The sequence below is a fragment of the Eretmochelys imbricata genome, chromosome 2, assembly GCF_965152235.1.
Source record: "Eretmochelys imbricata isolate rEreImb1 chromosome 2, rEreImb1.hap1, whole genome shotgun sequence".
Taxonomy (NCBI): domain Eukaryota; kingdom Metazoa; phylum Chordata; order Testudines; family Cheloniidae; genus Eretmochelys; species Eretmochelys imbricata.
The window spans coordinates 183328219-183348827 of NC_135573.1; the positions used below are offsets into that span (position 1 = coordinate 183328219).

The following is a 20609-nucleotide window of genomic DNA, read 5'->3' on the forward strand; positions in this document are numbered from 1 at the left end:
AAGAATGGTGAGAAACTCCTGTGCTAGAGTGTTCCAGTCCAGTGGAGGCTAAATAAGGGCATTTCATGATGCTACACAAGGACATAGATTGCAATACGCAGCTAAATAGAGGGGTGTGCTAAACTACAGGTTTTATTCTTGGGAGTGGCTGTGCCCTTGAGGACCATGGATTTCCCCTGGGCAGAAACAACTAGCATCAGCAGGACTGAGCGCACGAGTGTACAGTAGGGGCTTGCCTGTTTGACCCAGAAGTCGTTTATCTACATTTCCTGCTCAGGCTGAAGCTCCATAAGGCAGGAACACTAAAAGTTCAAAGACATCTTTTGAACTAGGCTGGTGAGAGAGGTTTACAGCATGGAAAAAGAAACAGCCTTGATAGTGCAGACAAGCCAGGAAACAGCTGTTGCTGACAAGTCTCCTGTTACCAGACACAGTGCCATAGTCGTAAGGGTTGCCACCCATTCCCAGTATACTTGGGAATATCTCATTCCAGTTTTTCATGCAGCGAACCCTAATCCTGTTTATACCAACCAAGACAATAAACCCTCTGGCCCAAATTTGATGGTGGTGTGTAAATTAGACCCCTCTCACATTACCTTGAACTCCTAGCACTAATTACATCCACTCTGCTGATGTCCAGGAGAGCTCTACCTTCCGTACCAGAAGGCATAAAGAGACTCGTTTAAATTACACCTCCTTGGCACATAAGTTCTACTAGCTGAGACTCCCTTAGACATAAGAACCCAAAAAGAATGTAAGCAACTCCAAGGGACTAACTCAGTGTAAAGGGCTCTAACTTATACATACCTCTAAGTCTGACCCTTTGCATCTATGGGAATCTAAATAAATAAGTCAAAGTGAATCTACCTGCATCTTAAGGACGTCTAAGTTGATGTGATATATACATTCAGGGGACAGGAAGAAAATATATGCAACACCGGAGTTTGTCCACACAGTAGGCAATGCGCACTATGTGGGTGTGGTTTCTAAAGCGTGCTAATTATTGCACAATAACTGGTCCACATAGGCCCTGCTGCTGAAAGTTCCCTAGTGCATTTTTATATATTGCTGTTTCAAGCGCACTACATTAAAGCACACTAGGGAACTCTTAAAGCACACCAGCAAGGTCTATACAGACCAGTTACTGTGCAATACATTAGTGTGCTTTAGAAACCACACCCACATAGTGCGCATTGCTGCACTGCATAACTAAGCCCATAGATTCCCTTCTAGTATTGCTTGGAGTCACCTGGACTCCCATCAGAACTTGGCCCTCTCAGTTTAGTGATTACCTTCTTTTCTTTTCCTTTTCCATTGTCTCCAGCATTTTCGAAGTTCATTAATTTTAAAATTTTCTTACTGCATATGCTATTGCTCCTCTTGCTGTGAGTCTATTAGTTCTCTCCCAAGCACTCTGAATTGGCAATTCAAAGCTATACCTTCTAGAAGTCACCAATAGGAAGCAATGCTTCCAAAGTAACTGATTTAGGATGGCCCAGCAGTTAGCGGGCTAATGGCAATGGCATACACTGAAGTAACAATAGAAAACCACTGACTCTTAAAGATGAAGGAACCAGACCCAGGGAAGGAGGGGCATAGGGTTGATTGGAATAGAAAGACAAATATAAGTAGAAGGGGAGAACTGAGAAGAGAAGGCCCTAACTTTATGCTGCTTTCCAGATCCCACCTATCCTATTCCATGTCTATATTGTCCTCTCCTTTCTTTTAAATCAAACGGGATATTGAATAGGGGCTTATTTTATCTCAGGCCCATCTCTGATATTGTTATCAATGTCAAGTCATCATCATTCGTCACAAAGGCCAGGATTTTCAAACATGTGCAGAGATGTTACATGCCCAGCTTAAGACAACTTGAAGGGACCTGATATGCAGAACATGTCGGGAATCCGCTCTCTGCACCTCAGGCCTCTTTTTCAAAAATCGCTCAAATTGGGCACCCAAAAATCACTAGTCACTATTGAAAAACTTTGGCCTAATATTTGTTTTCGTCTTTCTAAACATACAGCAAACGATATTCCAGACCATGACACAGGTAAAATCTATGTTGATTCCTTAAACATTTATCATGTAATATTTGCTCACACATGTAGTCCCACTACTAGTAAAGGAGCTACCCTCATGAGTAAGGATTGCTCAAGTGAGTAAGGGTTCTAGGACTTAGCCCTTACTGAATCACATATGAAGAGAGAAACAGACTCTTTCCTCCACGGTATCTTTGGCTTTAAAAACTAATAGAAAAAAAATGAAGAAATTCTGAAAAGAGGTGGGCGTACCATTAGGAGAAGGTAGTCTGTGTTTGATATGAATGCTCCTGATAAATTTAGGAATTCTAATTTTTTGAAAGTTCAAAAACAAATTTCACTACAGAAATAATGAACCCTGATGTCATTGAAGTGAGATCAATGGGGTTACATCAGGGATTAATTTGACCCAGCATTTATGTAACTGTCCAGCCATGGCTCTGAAAAACAAACATATTCCACAATACCAGTTCCGCCTTTTTGAGACAGCAAGAATGGATAAGGCATCAGAAAACGGTGTGTTTTCTAAATTTAAGGACTATTTAAAATCATTTCATTCATGGGGGGAAGTTTTAAAGCTAAAGTTAAGAGAATAAATAAAGAGTAAATCCAGAGACAGAGGCTGTGGGAGTTATATGAATAAAATATTCCCTCAGGATAGCCTTCAAAGTTCATTCATTCTTCCCTGGGGGTACTTAAGCATAAATCCATTCATGTGGTTCATATATGTATTATGTAATGTTTGAGACTTCACAGTGATGCATTTCCAGAACTGTGGGAGGAGAGACAACGTAAAATGGGGGTGTTTGTTTGCTGTGTTATTGAAGTCAAAGGAAATATGCCAAGTGCATAGAGTGCAGCTAACGGCACATTTCTGTTTCCACAGTCCTTCACAGTGCACATGGCAAAACAAGCAAGAAAATGCATCCGCAAACTTGAACTTTTCATCAAAACCACCATTACCCACCTCAGTGAAGAAGCCTGCTATTCCAGCCTGACACGAGCCATGCTCTTCCCCGTATTTCTTCTTATACTCTAGATTGGAGGGGGAGGAAGAAAACAAACCACAGTCATGTCATTCCGTGCCAGCGGTGTGCGGCTTACAGTTCGCTGAGCTCCCCTGCTTCATTCCACATGGACCGCTGAGTGCTGAGCCACAAAAAAGATTAACTGGAGCCAAAGGAGGAAAAACTCAGGAATTCAGTGAGCCTCAGAAATTTAGGCCTCTCTTTCACAGTATATGTATTTTGCCAACATTTACAGTTGACCAGTCTTTGCAGAAGAGGAACAGCAGCAACCAAAAAATCCCATTTGTGATCATATATGGCTAAAAACTTTCAGTGACAGGACAGGAATAGCAGGACAATAGCAAGAGGGCAAGAAAGCAGACCCAGGAATTGAATGCTGTAGGTCTCAGTGGTATACCAGCAGCAGCAATATTGTCTATTAAATTATAATTGTGTAGTTTAAGGCAATACACTCTTCTGTTCCAGCTGAGCTGTCCAGCCACATTGCTGTAAATGTTGGCTAATAGTTACAACAAAGGAGTAGGACCCTTGGATTCTCTCTCCAGATCTGTCATTCACTTAATGTGTGGCCTTAGGCAAGCCACTCAACCTCTCCTGTGCATCAGATTTTCCATCTGTAAAACAGGTATAGTAATACTCAACTATAACGCAGTGGTGTAGTTTTATGCAACATAGTGTGGTGAAGTTTAGTATTTATAAAGTGATTTGAGCTCCATGGCTAAGAGGTACTATATAAAAGTGCAAAGTATTACATACTGGTGTATTCAGCAAACCAAACTAAGCACAACGACCCTCCTCCCAGACTTATTAGCAAATAAAATCTAGGCCTAGTGGCAGGACACTCCATCCACCCAAAACAATAAAATAATGGAAAAAAAGAAGCTGAGAGGAAAAACCTGTGCATTCATTTCTACTTTCATATTGCCTACAATGTAATTGATAACACACTTCAACCCTTCATAAGGTTTCATTTCCAACTTTAAGCGATACCAAAAAAGATGTACCCCATATTCACCAAACTTGCATTCCAACACAAAACCTTAACATTGACTTCATATGCTTCTGGATTAACAGGTCAATCATACATCACACTGACTGTCACAGGTTCACACAGCTGAGGAGTTATTCTGCCGTAACACTGCTAAGGTCTTTGTCAAGGTTTAAACGGTACTCTGCAGTGGTTTAGGAACCTTAACTATGGTGCAGCTATCACTGCACGCTAGCTACATTTACTTGGCCTCTACCCTTCTTGGAAGAAATGGAATGTAAAACGGCTGCCTGTTTGTGCTTCGGAGCCAAAAGAGCTAAGATCACCTGTGAAGTGTGGGACAACTCCAAAGGAAGCAGTGCTGCCCTAGGGTGACCAGACAACAAATGTGAAAAGTTGGGACAGATGGGGGGTGGGGTGGTAATAGGAGCCTATATAAGAAAAAGACCCAAAATCAGGACTGTCCCTATAAAATCAGGACATCTGGTCACCCTATGCTGTCCACAAGAAAAACCAATCCGCCGCATGGATGGCCAGATAAAAATTTCTCCTCTGTACTACTTCCGATTACCATTCAGTCTTTGCATCATAAGCAGGACTCCTAAAGTGTACAGTGCGCTTCTTCGATCTGTACAAATTCTTCAACACTCATCTTTGAGTTCCTTTCTCCACACTGCCAAGTCCCCTCCATCCAGCTTGAACACCAAAACTCCTCACTCTCCACCTGGGCCAGAGGAAGCATTTATTGCTGTACCAAGGCCTCTTATTGCTAAAAATCAATCTGTCCACTTTTTATTCAAAACACTCCAGTTATTTTCTAGACATGAACAGGAACCATATCTCCTGAAACAAACATCCCCAAACTCTCAAAATCTGAACCAGAATCTTTACAATGGGCCAAATCAAAACCTTGTATCCAAAATACTCTGAACTTTGGAGTGTTTGAAACCCAGATCTGGGTCCAAATTTTGCCACGTGGCCCCATCTCAGTTTTCTGAGCTTTATTTTCCAAGCTTTACCAAACGAATGAATGTGCAATTGCAACATATTGCCACTTCCTGAATATTACAATATCTTCCCATGGATAAAGGGGGCTCCAGGGAAACAGAGTAATTCAGTTTCTAAAAACATTCACCATATAGCCTGGTAACACTTTACAATAAGTAACCATTAACTCTTGCTAAATTACAAAGGAATTTACAAGGACTTGCTTGGCATGTTACCCCTTTAGAACCAAATCAGTTCCTCATGGTGTGTGTTGTTCTACTGAAGACCAAAAGAACTTAATAAACCATTCGTCTCTTCATGAAAACCTTTTTTAAAACATGTACTAAAGGAAATAGTGACAGGACTAACCAGTAATTACTTTAGCATTTCACACTAGTAAAAACACCTATGGTCTAAAAAAGTTGAGTAGGTAAATGAATGACATTTTGTCACAGCTGAGGGTTCTCTCAATTTTTCAGAATCTGCTAAAATTGCAGCTAGGGCTGAGAGAGACAGGTCTGATGGCATAATCAATGCAAAGTACAGCCTTGATCCTCATGGTGCAATATGTGTGTAGATAACCCCTGGGTCCACACAGTGGGTTTCATGTGGACTAAGGGTCCACCAGCATGGTGCACCTTTCAGGTTCAGAGTTTAAGGCAGCAACTCCACTAGGAACATATGAACATTTACTTTAAAGCTCAAGTTCTCAGGGCAGTTCACCTCTATCCCTACCAGTTTATTACTAGCCCTGCACAGAGAGTTATTTGTGGAGTTAGCCTTTCCTTGTAAGGGAGGATTTTGTATTTGTTTATTTAAAACCGATCTTTTATTTGATGAGAACCAACAGTCGTGGCTTTCTCTTTCTAGCAGTACTTTTCTGGGACGATGCCAGGCAGGCAGGAATGTCACAGAAGCCCTTTTTTTGTTCGAGTCTGTTTTTCATCCTTACATAGGACCACGCCAATGTCTGTCACATATTCTTGAGCTGTCCAACTCAAACCCTTTGATTCCCACCACAGTAACGTATTTTTATTTAAATGGGACATGCTCATCTGATGGAAATTCTCTCCTCACCCTGACTCTCTACTTGAAAAGTTGCCCTGTAATCTTTCACGGTCACCCACTTATGGTCTAATTCCATATCCTATATGCCTGGCCCCCAGGAAGTGTCAGTTTTCCAAGACTTCAACAGCTTTGCACAGGCTTTTGCAATGTAGACACCTAACCCTTTTGAGAAGACGATAGCTGTCTTCCTTATTATTTTAAGATATAACTTCTTTTGCTGATGAAAGGTACCAGATAGGTAGCCCTGGAAAATGATCTCTGCTGTTTATCCACAGGACAGATGCAGCTCATGTAGATAACGCAAAATTCCCCACACTAGTACACCAGAGTGCCTCAGCTCTAACCTAGAGGGACCACTTCTATGAGGGAGAAGTTAGTTCAGCATCTCAATTCACTGACTCCTTGGCCTGCTGAGATTGGTAAAATGGATCAGCCAGGTGCTTAGCTGGATTAAGTCAGGCTAGCTCCGCAGACCACAACAGAACTATACCGATTTACACCTGGTGAAGACCTGGCCCAAAGCCAGTGTGTTCAGAACTCGAGTAAGACCATAATTTAATTCCGTACACAGGCCACCAATCATTCACTAGGCAAGTAACAGCTTTCTGTCACTACCAACATTACCAGGACCAGTGACGTAGAGATGAAAAACTAATCACTTATTAATAGAGATGGTCAGGCAATTTTCAACAAAATGATTTTTGCCAGAAAATGCCAATATATTGAAACAAACTTTTTGTAGGAACATATCTGTTTTGATAAACTTTTGTTGAGGTAGGTTTTCAGGTCAGAGAGAGAGAGAGAGAGAGAGAGAGGGCGTGCGCACGTGAGTGTGGACCACCCACTCCAGAATAGACAATAGCTCAGTTGTTAGGGTATTAACCTTAGGTTTCAAGAGATATAAGGACTTGTTCCTGAATCTCCCACATCACTTGGGAAGGCCCTAACCACCCGGCTACAGAATCAGTCATTCCCTCTGGCCCAATGAATATTTAATTATTGATACCAAGGGGAACAGCTCCAATAAAAGAGATTAAGATCCACTGCAGAATAGCTAATAGCCCAGTGGTTACAGCACTGACCTGGGATGTAGGAGATGTAGGTTTACATTGGTGTGAAAGTGGAAGAGTGGCAGAGACTTGAATCTCGCTCTCCCACATCCCAAGTGAGCGTCCTATCTAGGGTCACACTCTCTTTTTCATTTAAATTTTTTGGACGGTCTCAGTTCTGTCTTGATGAACATGAACTTTTTGAAATCTTGAAAATGTTCATGACAAGAAAACCATTTCCCACCCCACTCTACTCATTAAACAATCTTCTCCGAGCCTCAGACTTTTAAAAATTGGTTTAGCCCTCATTTAGAAGAGCAGATGAAAAAAAAAAATATATATATATATATATATTTTTTTTTAAAACACAGCCAACCTCCATGTCTTCCTGTTAAGGAGCTATGACAACTGCTGCATGCCAGTCCTGTTGACATTTTGACAAGCACATGTTTTATTTCACTGTAAAACTAATAGATTTGGCTCATGGTTTAGTTAAACATGTTCTTCAAGAAAGTCACTGTACAATTCAGCTTTAAAAAAAAAATTGCCAAATGTTCAAATTGTGTACCGAAAAATTAAATTAGAAGATTTCACGCAGATGATGATATGAATTAGTCCCAATAGCACAGCAAAGGATGAAAGTCAATTAAAACATAATATTTCCAGTTCTAATATTTTCTCCTTCTTCACAGTTATGTCCAGATTTCACCGATTCCTTTCAACACAATCTGTCATGGTTTAACAATGTTATTGCTTTTTATTATTTATAAAGCACCCAAAAGCATGCTCCCACTGATTTCAAAGGAATTTGCATCAGACCCATACAGGACAAATAAAAAGACAAAAGGTGAAATCCTGTACCCACTGAAATCAATGGGAGTTTTACCATTGACTTCAGTGGGGCCAGGATTTCACCCACAGTTGCCACACCAAAGAGTTTACGACAATCTAAAGGCCAAATCCTGCAAACACCTATGGACATAAGTGATTGTATCCACAAATGTAGTCCCATTGGGCGTGTACTCCTTTGCACAAGTGTTTGCAAGATCAGATCCTAACTGCAAATGAGGGACCACAAACGAATGTAAAACAATAGAAAGATGAGGTGCGGAAGGATAAAGGCTTTAGCAATAGGTATGTGGGATCACTCAGGTTTGGCATGCATACCTCTAGATGGTTCCAGAAAGAATCTGGGGCACAGTTCAGCTGTGCCAGTTCAAGCAACTAGCCGTTCCAAGTATGATCTAAGTATTGACTCAGGCGACTAGGCCAGCTCACGCCACCATGGCTACATTTCTATTTGTAGCGCACTACTGTGAATATGTCTACTTTAGCCGGAAATCACATCTTCCGGCTCCAGTGTAGACATACCCTCAGTCGTCTGTTGAAGATGTTCTGCTGCATATAAATATTATATATTCATTGGGTCAGAGAGAATGACTCAATTGTTCAATGGTTAGTGTGCTTCCCTGGGTTGTGGGAAACCCAGTCTCATTGCTCAAATGACTATTTACATATAAAGTGGAACATCTTCAAAAGGAAAGCGAGTGACTATAAACCACCCAAGAACATCCCATAGCCCAGTGGTTAAGGCACTCTTACCAGAAGGGAAAGAATCAAGTTCACATCCTTTCTCCACATCAAGCAGAGTGGGGAATTGAACCAGGGTCTCCCACAACCCATGGGAGTGTGCTAACCACTGCATTAATGTTTATAAAGGAAGTGATGGCACCTCCTCCTCCTTTTTTGTCAATGGCACCTAAGTGCCAGGAAAAAAATTGGCCAAAAACTATTTGGTGAATGTGTGTTAAATTCACGAAAAGTTTCAGATCAGCCAAAACTGCACTTTTCAGCAAATAAACTCTTAGTTTTGTCCAGCTTTAGTTGAAAATCCCTTGAAATCAATGGAGCTGCAGGGCTGATTTTGGCCTGCAATGTACATTTTTAAACGTTCGAAAAAATATACTTCAATATACAGCATTAGGGGAGAAATGAAGAACCTATTATTGTTTGAATTAACTGAAAACGTAAAATTAATTCTAAAGTTAGCAATGGGTAGAATTTGTTGATTGACATGATTTTGCAACAAGTTGGTCTGCGTCCACTGAGGCTTACATTTTAATGGCACGTACTGTATAGCTTTATGTGATGCACAGAGTTCAGTGTTTCCAGCTCACTTATATGGCCAATACGGTCTCTTCCAAGCAGTAAGCCTATATGTCACACAAATAACTGGTTATGCCCTCCTTACATCAGTGGGCACTGGGGAACTCATCTAGGCAAGTAATTTCTGAATTTGTATATAACCACAGCAGGCTGTTATACTTAGGGTGACCAGATAGCAAGTGTGAAAAATTGGGGGGGGGGGGGGTAATAGAAGCCTATATAAGAAAAAGCCCAAAATATTGGGACTGTCCCTATAAAATCGGGACAGCTGGTCACCCTAGTTATACTGCCTGTTGTGAATGAAAGGGAGCATTACAGCAGTTTAATTTGAATGAATACTAAATACATCTCTGACAATATAACATGGGAAAAAAAATAAAGTGGGTTCAAAACCGGACTGATTTGGACAACTCCATAACAGTAGCCTTGCAGTGCGCCGAGCCATGTCCTCTCTTCTACTTACCTCCATAGTTATATCGTAACCCCACACCATCATTGTGTTATCTTAGCACTTTCACATGTGTAGATCAACTTATCCTCAATATCCTGTGAGATAAGGTGGTATTAGCCACATTTGACAGAAGGGTAACTGAAGCATGGAGACTTTAAGATATGTCTACATCGCAGCTGAGAGCAGGCCTCGCATAGCTCACAGACAGACATGCACTAGCTCCACTGGAGCTAAAATCAGCAGTGTGGACGTGATGGAACAAGTGGCGGAATGGGCTAGCCACCCAAGCTCAGGCAGGCTTGAACGCAGGAGAGTAGCCCATGCTTCTGCCCGGACCACACCATCCACACTGCTCTTTTTAGTGCTCCAGCTCAAGCAGAGCTAGCACATGTATCTACCCAGGCTGGAAAACGCACTCCCAGCTGTAGCGTAGACCTACCTTATATGGCTTCTACAGTACGAGTCAGTGGCAGACTCGAGACTAGCACCCAGGTTTCCCAATTTCCAGTCCAATGCCTTTACCCCTGTCATAAATATAAAGAGAAGGGTAAACCCCTTTAAAATCTCTTCTGGCCAGAGAAAAAAATCCTCTCACCTGTAAAGGGTTAAGAAGCTAAAGGTAACCTCGCTGGCACCTGACCAAAATGACCAATGAGGAGACAAGATACTTTCAAAAGCTGGGAGGAGGGAGAGAAACAAAGGGTCTGTGTGTCTGTCTATAGTCTGTCTATATGCTGGTCTTTGTCAGGGATAGACCAGGAATGGAGTCTTAGAATTTTTAGTAAGTAATCTAGCTAGGTATGTGTTAGATTATGATTTCTTTAAATGGCTGAGAAAAGAATTGTGCTGAATAGAATAACTATTTCTGTCTGTTTATCTTTTTTGTAACTTAAGGTTTTGTCTAGAGGAGTTCTCTATGTTTTGAATCTAATTACCCTGTAAGGTATCTACCATCCTGATTTTACAGGGGGGATTTCTTTATTTCTATTTACTTCTATTTCTATTAAAAGTCTTCTTGTAAGAAAACTGAATGCTTTTTCATTGTTCTCAGATCCAAGGGTTTGGGTCTGTGGTCACCTATGCAAATTGGTGAGGCTTTTTATCCAACATTTCCCACGAAAACGGGGGGTGCAAGTGTTGGGAGGATTGTTCATTGTTCTTAAGATCCAAGGGTCTGGGTCTGTAGTCACCTAGGCAAATTGGTGAGGCTTTTTACCAAACCTTGTCCAGAAAGTGGGGTGCATGGTTTTAGGGAAGTATTTGGGGGGGAAAGACGTGTCCAAACAGCTCTTCCCCAGTAACCAGTATTTGTTTGGTGGTGGTAGCGGCCAATCCAAGGACAAAGGGTGGAATATTTTGTACCTTGGGGAAGTTTTGACTTAAGTTGGTAAAGAGAAGCTTAGGAGGTTTTTCATGCAGGTCCCCACATCTGTACCCTAGCGTTCAGAGTGGGGGAGGAACCTTGACAACCCCAAAGCCATTCTTCTGCAGGTCACCCTTCCCCCATCACATCTCATCTGCAATTGCTGCCTGTCACCACTCATGAAGCACTGTTAGTAAATGCAACTGCCTTGAGATCATTGTAGCTGAAACCCTCATAGAAGCCTTCATCTCCTCTTGCCTCCACCATTGAAACTGCCTTCTCTATGGTCTCCGCACACCCAAAATCTCAGACTCCAGCAGGTACCGAATGCGGCTGCCTGCCTCCTCACAAATAAAGAGAGGCTCAGTCATGATACCCTTATCCTCAGAAAGCTCCAATGCCTCCCCATTTCATCCAGGATCTAGCTCAACATTTCTTTCCTGTATTCACAGATCTTGTGTCTCTGCTTCCCTCTTGCTCCCTCTGCTTATCTAGCATTGGCCTCCCTTATACTCTCTACAAGATCTTGCTACTGCTGGTTCAAGATTTCAAAAGACGTTGACAAATACAATATAATGTCATTTTTAATGTATGACAAAGTTGACATGATGGGGTGCTTTCCCTCACCTCAATGCACGCTTGTCACTACAGCTGAGTGAAAGGTTTCAGACAAATAGTTTATTTGCTTAAAAATGCAATTTTGGGTCAACCTGAAACTACTTGTGACTATGACATGAATTCACTGGATCGTTTTGAACACAAAAAAAAAGTGCATGCTATAGTCACAAAGGGACTTACATGCCATCCACAAAATCAGAGGAGAACACACTGGTGCTCCCCCCCTTATACTCAAATGATTAGGGCACTTGCCTAGGATACAGGAGACCTGGGTTCAAACCCCCACTCGGCCTGATTTAGAGCACGGATTTGATCTCAGGTCTCCCACATTTCAGGTGAATGTCCTAATCAGTGGGCTAGACAGTATTCTGGGCAGAGTTTCTCTCACTCTCTCCTGGTGAAGCTGTTCCACTTTCTATAAATAATTAAATTCTCATTGGGCCAGAGAGCGTGACAATGATCCCACAGCCAGGAGGTTGGGGGATAACTTGGTTCCAACCCCTGCTCCTGTGTCCATCTTCCTAGTCACTTAAAGTAATAACTGCTGGCAGGATCAGACCCTTCGGTTGTAAGCACCTACAGGCCTCTCATTCATCTGTAAAGCACTGTGCACCCTTATAGTGATACAGAATTAATCAATATTTACAGAGCTGGGCTTGCTCAATGCATGAACCATAAGTAGATAAATTCACTAAGGGGGAGATAGTCAAAGGGCACAAAGGAGAGTATTAGGCTGATTTTCAATGGGAGTCAAGTACCTAAGCCCCCTTTGAAAAGCCTCCGTCCCCCTCCTGCCAATCAATACACTTACACGATAAAACAAGAAACAAAAGAAAAGATAAGCCCTGATCTGTTTGCTGCGTATCAGAAAGCCAGGAGGAGGATGGAGTCCTCTATCTTTCAAATCACAACTAAAAAGAGAGCTGGATGAGGAACTGACCCCTCTTGCCCCAAACCAAATAAAACAAAGTATTGCTTAAAAGCATTAACTCCCCCACCACCACCACCAAAAAAACCACACACAATAAAGAGTTTAAAGCAACACAGATATCTGTGACGTGTTCTCAGTCATTTGCACTGGGAGCCAAAAACAACATATTTAATCCCAATCTCTTCTTCCCTGTGTTTCAGCATTTCACCACATTGGGTGGAAATGCTAGTTGTCTTTATGGCATAACCCCCGGTATTGAATTTATACCACAAAGCCAGGAGGATCAGAGTATGGCTCTCAGAAAACTGGTAATAGGCTGGGCCATTCTATGTCCCCGGAGGGGAAATCTCTCTATTCCTCTGGATGGCTTGAGCGGGGGCGAGTACTGTTCCTGTATATTCTTTAACCACCAGAAATTATTGTTTAAGTTTCCCACCTCTCTCCCCCAGTCCCTCTGATCCTTACACCACAGAAGTAGGAAACCAGCTCATCTGTCTGTCCCCACCTCTGTTAAATTGTCTCTTGTAGCAGCAGCAGCCCTTTATCTCTGCCCATTAAGTGAGCCGGGGGACAGGATGGCTGGGTTCCTAATTTCCTTGTAGGCCACATTTGGCAGCCATTAAAAGCAAGGACAATCAAGTCAGAGTATAGCTTGGAAGGCCTTAGCTTTGTGCCCCACAAAGCACTTCAGTTCATACAAATCAGATTAGCTCTGAGCCAGAAAGATTCCACTTAACTAGCAGGCCTTCTGCTGCTCTCATTAGCTCTCAATAGCTTCCAGACTTCTGTCAGCTGTTTCAGGGAGACTGGAGAAGAATAAGACACATCGAGACTACTATCTTGTTTCATGAATGCCCTCCAGTAAGGAAGTTTCCATTTCCTCTTTTGTTTTTAATTACTGAATCTGTATTATATGGCAAATCATTACTAAATACATAGCATAAATTAACTATATGTCTGCTCCATTTACAGTGGTTAGATGCCTTTCATTATAGCTTATGTGGCAAATACTGCACTGCCTATATAATTGTATCTTATACAGTTCCAATTATAGATAACTGAAGTCCCAGGGCTTGATCTTGCAAATGCATATTATAACTTGGAACGGTGCTTGTGACCATGAGTATTCCTGTTGGCTTCAAGCTCTGCACCTAACAGCAAGTGTTTGTGGGAAGAGGCTCTTATTCTCCAACTACCTTAATTATTACATTGTGCATGTATTATTTCTACCAAACTCTTGATTTCTTTCCTTCAATTTGGCTGTGCTGTTCCTAACCCAGATTTTCACTAAAAGGAGGATTTTTTCCTTTACTTTCTGAAGAGCTAAGGGGAAAAAAACTAAGACCACAGGAAGGGAGGGTTCCAGTTAATCCTTTCAGTGACTGATCACAGCAGTACCTTGTGTTTGAAGAATAAGCCAAATTACTTTATAGAAACCTGAAAGTCGCAGAGGTAAACAAGAAGCAAACTCAGTCACCCTCAGTGATACTGTGTGACTTGATGCCTGACAGTGGAACAAACAAATCAATCCCAAACCTCCCATTTTCATTCTAGCATACAATGAAATTAAGCCAATAGCATAGTGCACCAAAACTGCCAATTTTCCACTGGCTGCTTCACAGATACTGGGCCCACACATTTCTATTTTCTAGCAATTCCTGGCAAATAGCCTGTCAGACTAGCAGCCGTTTCACTCTGAAGCCATGATGCACAGAGAAGCACAAGCAATTGTCTCTTCCAGGAGCTGCCTCTCTCCAATTATTTCAGACTGACAGCTTTTAAAAGAACACCAGGGTGGTGAAAAGGGCTCAGAGGAAACACTGGAAGTGATTCTGTGTTTGGGGTGGGGGTGGAAAAGGGGGGTAATAAAAGTTAACATTGCAGATTTGCAATGCATTGCTTAAGTATAGTCTTGGCCTGATCCTGCCAACAGGAAGACAAGCAAACAAAAGAGGACAGTATTCAGGATAGGAGGTTTTATGGCTTCCTCACATGTTGTTATAGATCAAGTGAAACAGTGAGTTTAAATATGGAATCAAAACATACAAGTTTCAGATGAATATTTTTGGGACCTTTTACTGATGCTCAGAGCACAAATGTTTGCTGTCCCCAGAATGGCACAGATTTTTTGAGACTGGTTACATGGGTTTCCAGTGCAGCCTATGAGAGCTGAGCACATGGTGGGTTAGACAATTCTCCAGATACACATTGCAATATATAGTTTATCTAAGTTTGCCAGTTTTGTTATGAGCTTTGTCTTCAATGTACTGGGCCTGAACAATGTCTAGGCTTGGAGCAAAACCCAAAGCAGTGAGTTACATATCCATTAGCAATTGAGGAACTGACAGACATCTACTGTGTTAACTCTCCCCCACTTACTAATGTCAGCAGCCAGCCTGTCACCAGCTGCTCCTGACACTGGAAATCAAAGGCAGTGAAGTCTTGCTCACATCAGACTGCACTCCATCTTGGCCTTCAAACCCATGTGCTTTTTCAGTCCTTGAAGAGGGAGGGAAGATTAGTGTAGACCAGTGGTTCTCAAACTTATTTGATCGGGCCTCCCTACTTTGTCTCTGTAGTCATTTACACACATACCCACACACACTACACTTACCACCACCTAGCTCTGAAGGCAGAGCAGAGAGCAGCAGGTGCTGGTTGGACGCCCAGCTCTGACGGCTGCACCATGCCAGCAGCAGCACAGAAGTAAGGGTGGCAAAGTGATATTTGTCAATATTTTTCACAGCAGACTTCGTGCCCCATTGGCACCCTTCCTTCTGCGCTGCTGCTGCTGCTACCCTGGGACTGACAGCCAGAGCCCCGCTGCCTCCCAGTGAGGGATTGGGCTGGGGCAGGGAGGGAGAGGTTCCCTTTATCCCTACCTCCCAGGCTTGCACGGCCCTTCTGCATGAACCCCAGCTCTTAAAAAAAAAAAATGCACGCAGCTCACACCTCCCCTGACACGTTCCTGTGCCTCCATTGGGAGGCCCCGCCATGGTCTGAGAACTACGAGCGTAGATGCATAAGACCAACCTGGGAAACCCAAGCAGCTGTTTTCTTGAATGTTTCTCCAAGGGCTAATTGCAAAAGCTTGGAGAGACCCCCATCTTCCCTAATGACATACCTGTGCATTCTGGATTGGTTATTTGCTTTGGGTTCAGGAAAGACTGTCTTTTGGAGTCTTTGAACAATGAAATTGGATATAAATTCAGATACAAAACACACAAGGGAAGACTATTCCTTTTATAAACCAGAAAATTAAAGCATCCAGGACTTGGAGCTCAAACAATGAGTAAAGTTGTCTATTGTTCAAAACTCTGAAACAAGTCCTCTCACTCTCAATGCCATTCCAGGTCTATGTTGAATGACAGCAATATTTTGAGAGGCACTGAAAAAAACATCATGCACCGCTGGACATTTTCAAAGTAGCAGCAATTGAAAGAGGCAACTTTATTCTAATTTGTTACACTGGTATCCTAAAATCTAGGCTTTAAGCAATATTCTCCCCTCCTATAAATGACAGTGTCAGACTGCAAATATTTCTTAAACATGGGTGTGATCATTTCCTATTAATCTAGAATGCCGAACATGCAGACAAGTAAGAGTGGCTGTACTCATGTCACATGCCTGGTGACATCCAGATAAGGGAGTTGATGGTTTTCTCAAGATACTGTTCCAAAAAGTTTATTATTCTATCAGTTAAGCATGGCCACACACAGTTACTCATGGAAACCAATTATCGTCTTTACCCTCTTTTTTAAATTCAAGATCGTCCTTCTGCCAAATTATGCCTGAGTCAGCAGTACTTTTTTTAATGTATTAATGAAGGTTTATCATAGATACTTTTGGAGACAACAAGAAAATCTACTCTGTCATAATGACAGAGAAATAACACCTTACCTTCATAGCAGGGCAGTAATTTTCGACCATTGGACTGGAGGTTCGGTGGGATGATATTACAGAAACCATGGGGGAGGATGTACTCTGTCTCATAGTAGATGTTTTTCCAGCGATGGGCACAGGCCTAAATGGATCATATCACATGTGTTACTGAAACGTGAGGCAGCAGGATGCCCCTTTGTATCAAAAACACCCGCCCCAATCTTTCTCCCTTTCCCCCACCTAACTCTTCCTTAGTTCTCTGAACCCCATCTTTGCTACAAAAAGGATACTCCAATTGCCATGTTCCTCCACTGCTAAGACTTTACATTGCCAATGTTGGCACCACAAATTCCAAATTTCAAAGCTCCTCCTAGCCACCCATGTCATACATATGAGTGTTCTTTGGAGCAGGGGCAGCTCTGACAGCAGATCTCAAGACCCTTATCACTTTTAGTGCCAGGCAATGTGTCAAGTAGATCCCTAGAGCCTCGTGGTGAAGGGAGGTGACACCAGGAGGACCTTTTCTAAGCAAAGGTAGACTGGGTAGAATCTAGTGGAAGAAAAGAAAGCTGGGGGGGAGGTGTGGGAGAGGAATAAGATGGGAGTAAGTGGGTGAGGAGGTGGAGGGAATGCTAAGACTGGAAGGATCACTAAGAAGGATGACAGGCCCAAAATTAACATTCCATTTTCCCCCTCCACCTTCTCACCCTCCTCCCCTTCCTGGTGAAAAACCCAATCACCCCTCCACAACAAGAGCCAAGACACTCAATCCAGGACGCTGCGCTCCTCGCAGTCTCAGAATAAGAGCATACAAACACATGGCTTACACATCCCCAGCTCCCCTTCACTCCCAGAATTACCATTGCCTCACCACCAGACAGGCCACCGATCTCCCCACCCCCAAAGAGCTCATTCGAATCAAAGGAAATGAAATGGGAAACAGCAGAAGCTTTGAATTTGAACTTGTATCTCCAGCTGGTGTAAGTCAGCATAGCTCCACTGCAGGCAACGCAGACACAGCCTTGTAGACGGATCACAAGCGTGGCCTGCTCAGTCTCGTGGAGCCTCTTTTTTGTCTGTTAGAACCAACGGACGTGCCTCGCTGCACTGTCAGCCTCGCATCCTAGTCACAACCCTTCCAGTCAAGGAGGACAAGACAGCACTTCCTTTGGGAGGCCAGCACTTGCCTGGAGAGCATAATGTTGAAGGATGCAAGACACTCTATCCCAATCCCCATCTTATCACCTCAGTGCTGAGCACGTTGCCGCTGAACGCTCCTAGAAACGCATTATAAAACAAGCACAGTCGCATCATCCTGTCCAACTACCAGGGAATGGATAGAGCAAAACTCAATCTGGACCAGAGTCAAGACTAATTCTTACCCCTAGAAAAGCACTAAAAATCACCACGGCTTTCTTTTCGTTTTAATGGAATGGACCACCACCAACAGTGAGCTCTCCCGAATCATCAGCTTTAAGTGATATTTATTGCTGTTCTAATCTGCAGTACTCAACCAAATGCATGTATTTACTGGATAAGATAGTTAACACAGAGGCATAATGAAGAGCTCAAGGAGCTTTGGAAAGCTTTGTTACAGAGAGACATGCATTATATGAAGACTGTTTATAATGGCACTCTGACAGCCAGATGTATGTTAGGAGGCTCATAAGGAAGAGCTTATTGAACTCGATTACTTGCTCTTTTAAGCAAACTTGATTGTGATTTTAATCTCCAGGCACTCTTTGGTCAGAGTTTTTTTTAAAATGCATTATATTTACTTTCAGAGAGATCAGGAAATTGTTTCTCTTCCGAAACATTTGCACTGGGAGTGCAAAAACACACCCATATACATTTGCATAGAGTGTGTCATACTGACACAGCTCTAGGCTGACATTCAAGTTGAGCAATGAAACCAGAGAACAGAATGTCACAGAAAGGAATGGATTTGAAAAACAAAAAAGTTATTCCGCATATAAATTGTGAAGGAAAAAACTGAACGTGTTTTTTAAGCTATAGAAAGATAAATAAAGGGTTGTGATATTATAAATTCCCTTATTTCTTTACCTCCCAAAAGCTGCCAGTGACTCGCATACATTAACCCACTAATCTCTTCCAAAGCAGCACAAGTGATTGAAAATTGGGGAGAGCAGCAGCAGGTCTTGCTCAGGAATGAGCTAAGGTGAAATGCTGAGGGCAGGATAGAGGGCGGGATAAAGAGAAGTAGCTGCTGCTTAACATGGATATTTAAAACAGACCGAGGGCTGAAAGCTTTGCAAAGCTATGAGCATTTCACATGAATGAATGAAAACAAAAAAGAACAAATAATATTCTGTTCACTGGAAAATATGAGCTGCTACAGCCTTTTCCAGTGCTCCCACCCTATGTTTCTATTTGAGATTTTTAACCTTTCTATAAAATCAGTCTCTGGGGATTCAGCCGTGGCAGAATTTGTCCCATACCACAATTCTGCTCCAGAATCTCAGCTTTCCATTATTTAAACTTGAGTTTATGGGTATGAAGCAAAGTATTAAAACATGAGCTGAGTGTAAGCGATGCAGTGTTGCCTGCCTGAGTCTGAAGAGAGGCTGAAACAATAGCTCTAAGAGGCATGGTCTCCCCATTCATCTCAGACTCCTCGTTTTTGTGGCTGCAGAAGTTGGCATTTTTCCAAGATGCCATGGAATTGGCATTTTTATTAAGGAATCTGCTGTTTTTTATTTGCGATCCCCTGCCATGCCAGGACCTGCCTCTAGCTGCTTCTTGCACTCCTGCTTGCCCCTTCAAAGGGAGTTAATTCAATTACAATGCACGCTCCCTGTACAGTTCAGTGTAGCTGAGGCCTGGGAAGCCAGAAAGATGAGCCACTGAAGCTGGCTACAAGCTCCCCACTTCACTGGCCCATGGATGGGAAAGGAATTCCAAGCCAGAGAGCCTGAACATCTCAGGAGCTGAGTCCTGCGAGTTGAGATGGGTCAGTTGGAGATCACAGTGAAAAATCCACCCTGGAAAATCACCATGACAAATTTCATATCAATGAGTGTTTTTAGCTATGAGCTAGAGGCTCTGAGAGGGTGAGGGAATAGCAATAGAATGAACACTGTTGTGGAATTCAAGAGTTGAGGTCATACATTTTGGTCTCAAAATTTGTGGGGACCTGGATAATACAAAGGAAAAGTGGTGCAGCAATGAACCACGACAGAAATGCAAAACAAATGGAGCATATGAATGTAACCTTGCCTTGTTGTTGTTTATTAAATGCCAGCTTGGTGCTGTAGAAAATACAGCAGGAAATACAAGTCTTGCCTTATGGAGTTTACAAACTAAGACACTGATCCTGCAAACAGTCCTTCATGAAGTCAATAGGGCTCTGTGGAGTTCACTGCAGGAGTGGAGTCCAACAAGGGACTTTTTAAGTGCACAGATAACTGACTGAAATCCCTTCCGCCATTTACCACGTGGGCTTTAGCTTCAGTGCATATATTTTATTTTCCATACTGTAGGATTCAGTATACAGTGAGTTGGCTATTTAAAATGAAAAAATGGCAACACTTTGGAGAAAAACGAGATACATGATCAATGGGGCAGGTATTTGGGAAGAGGTAGATTAAGGGACATGGCTTATCTCCAAGTATTAATGCACTGTCCCTGGTTCCTTTCCCAATGAGAGAAAGAGAATGCATTTTACAGTTTTAGTATGGAAAGAACTGGCAACCCAAGTTGTATTGTCGTAACTCTCAGATTACTGCTAACGTTGACTCATGATGAGATCCAAGGTCAGGAGGATGTATGCTGGACCAGTTTACACTTCAGTCTAGCTACAGTCTTCAGATTATCTTTGTTTAGGGTGACCATGCATCCTTTTTTGGCCAGAACAGTCCCCTTTTTTAAGCCCTGTCCCGACTTTTCTGACAAAAGTGGGCATTTGTCCTGTTTGCTTGATCAGTTGGCAAGAACAAACAGGACAAATACCCACTTTTGTCCAAAAAAGCGGGATGCGGAGAAACGTGCGGTGGGAGGGGGGGAGCAGCAGTGCCTG

The 20609-nt window shown here is 42.5% G+C and overlaps 1 protein-coding gene across 1 annotated transcript in view; it reads right to left on the reverse strand.

The window, feature by feature from the left end:
• Positions 1-20609, reverse strand: part of ITGA9 (integrin subunit alpha 9) — a 291590-nt gene that overhangs the window by 253981 nt on the left and 17000 nt on the right. The window contains exons 4-5 of the mRNA XM_077809245.1: positions 16592-16715; positions 3010-3077 (exon numbers count right to left, since the gene is read on the reverse strand). Coding sequence (XP_077665371.1) covers positions 3010-3077; positions 16592-16715 — 192 coding nt within the window. The remainder of the gene's footprint in view (positions 1-3009; positions 3078-16591; positions 16716-20609) is intronic.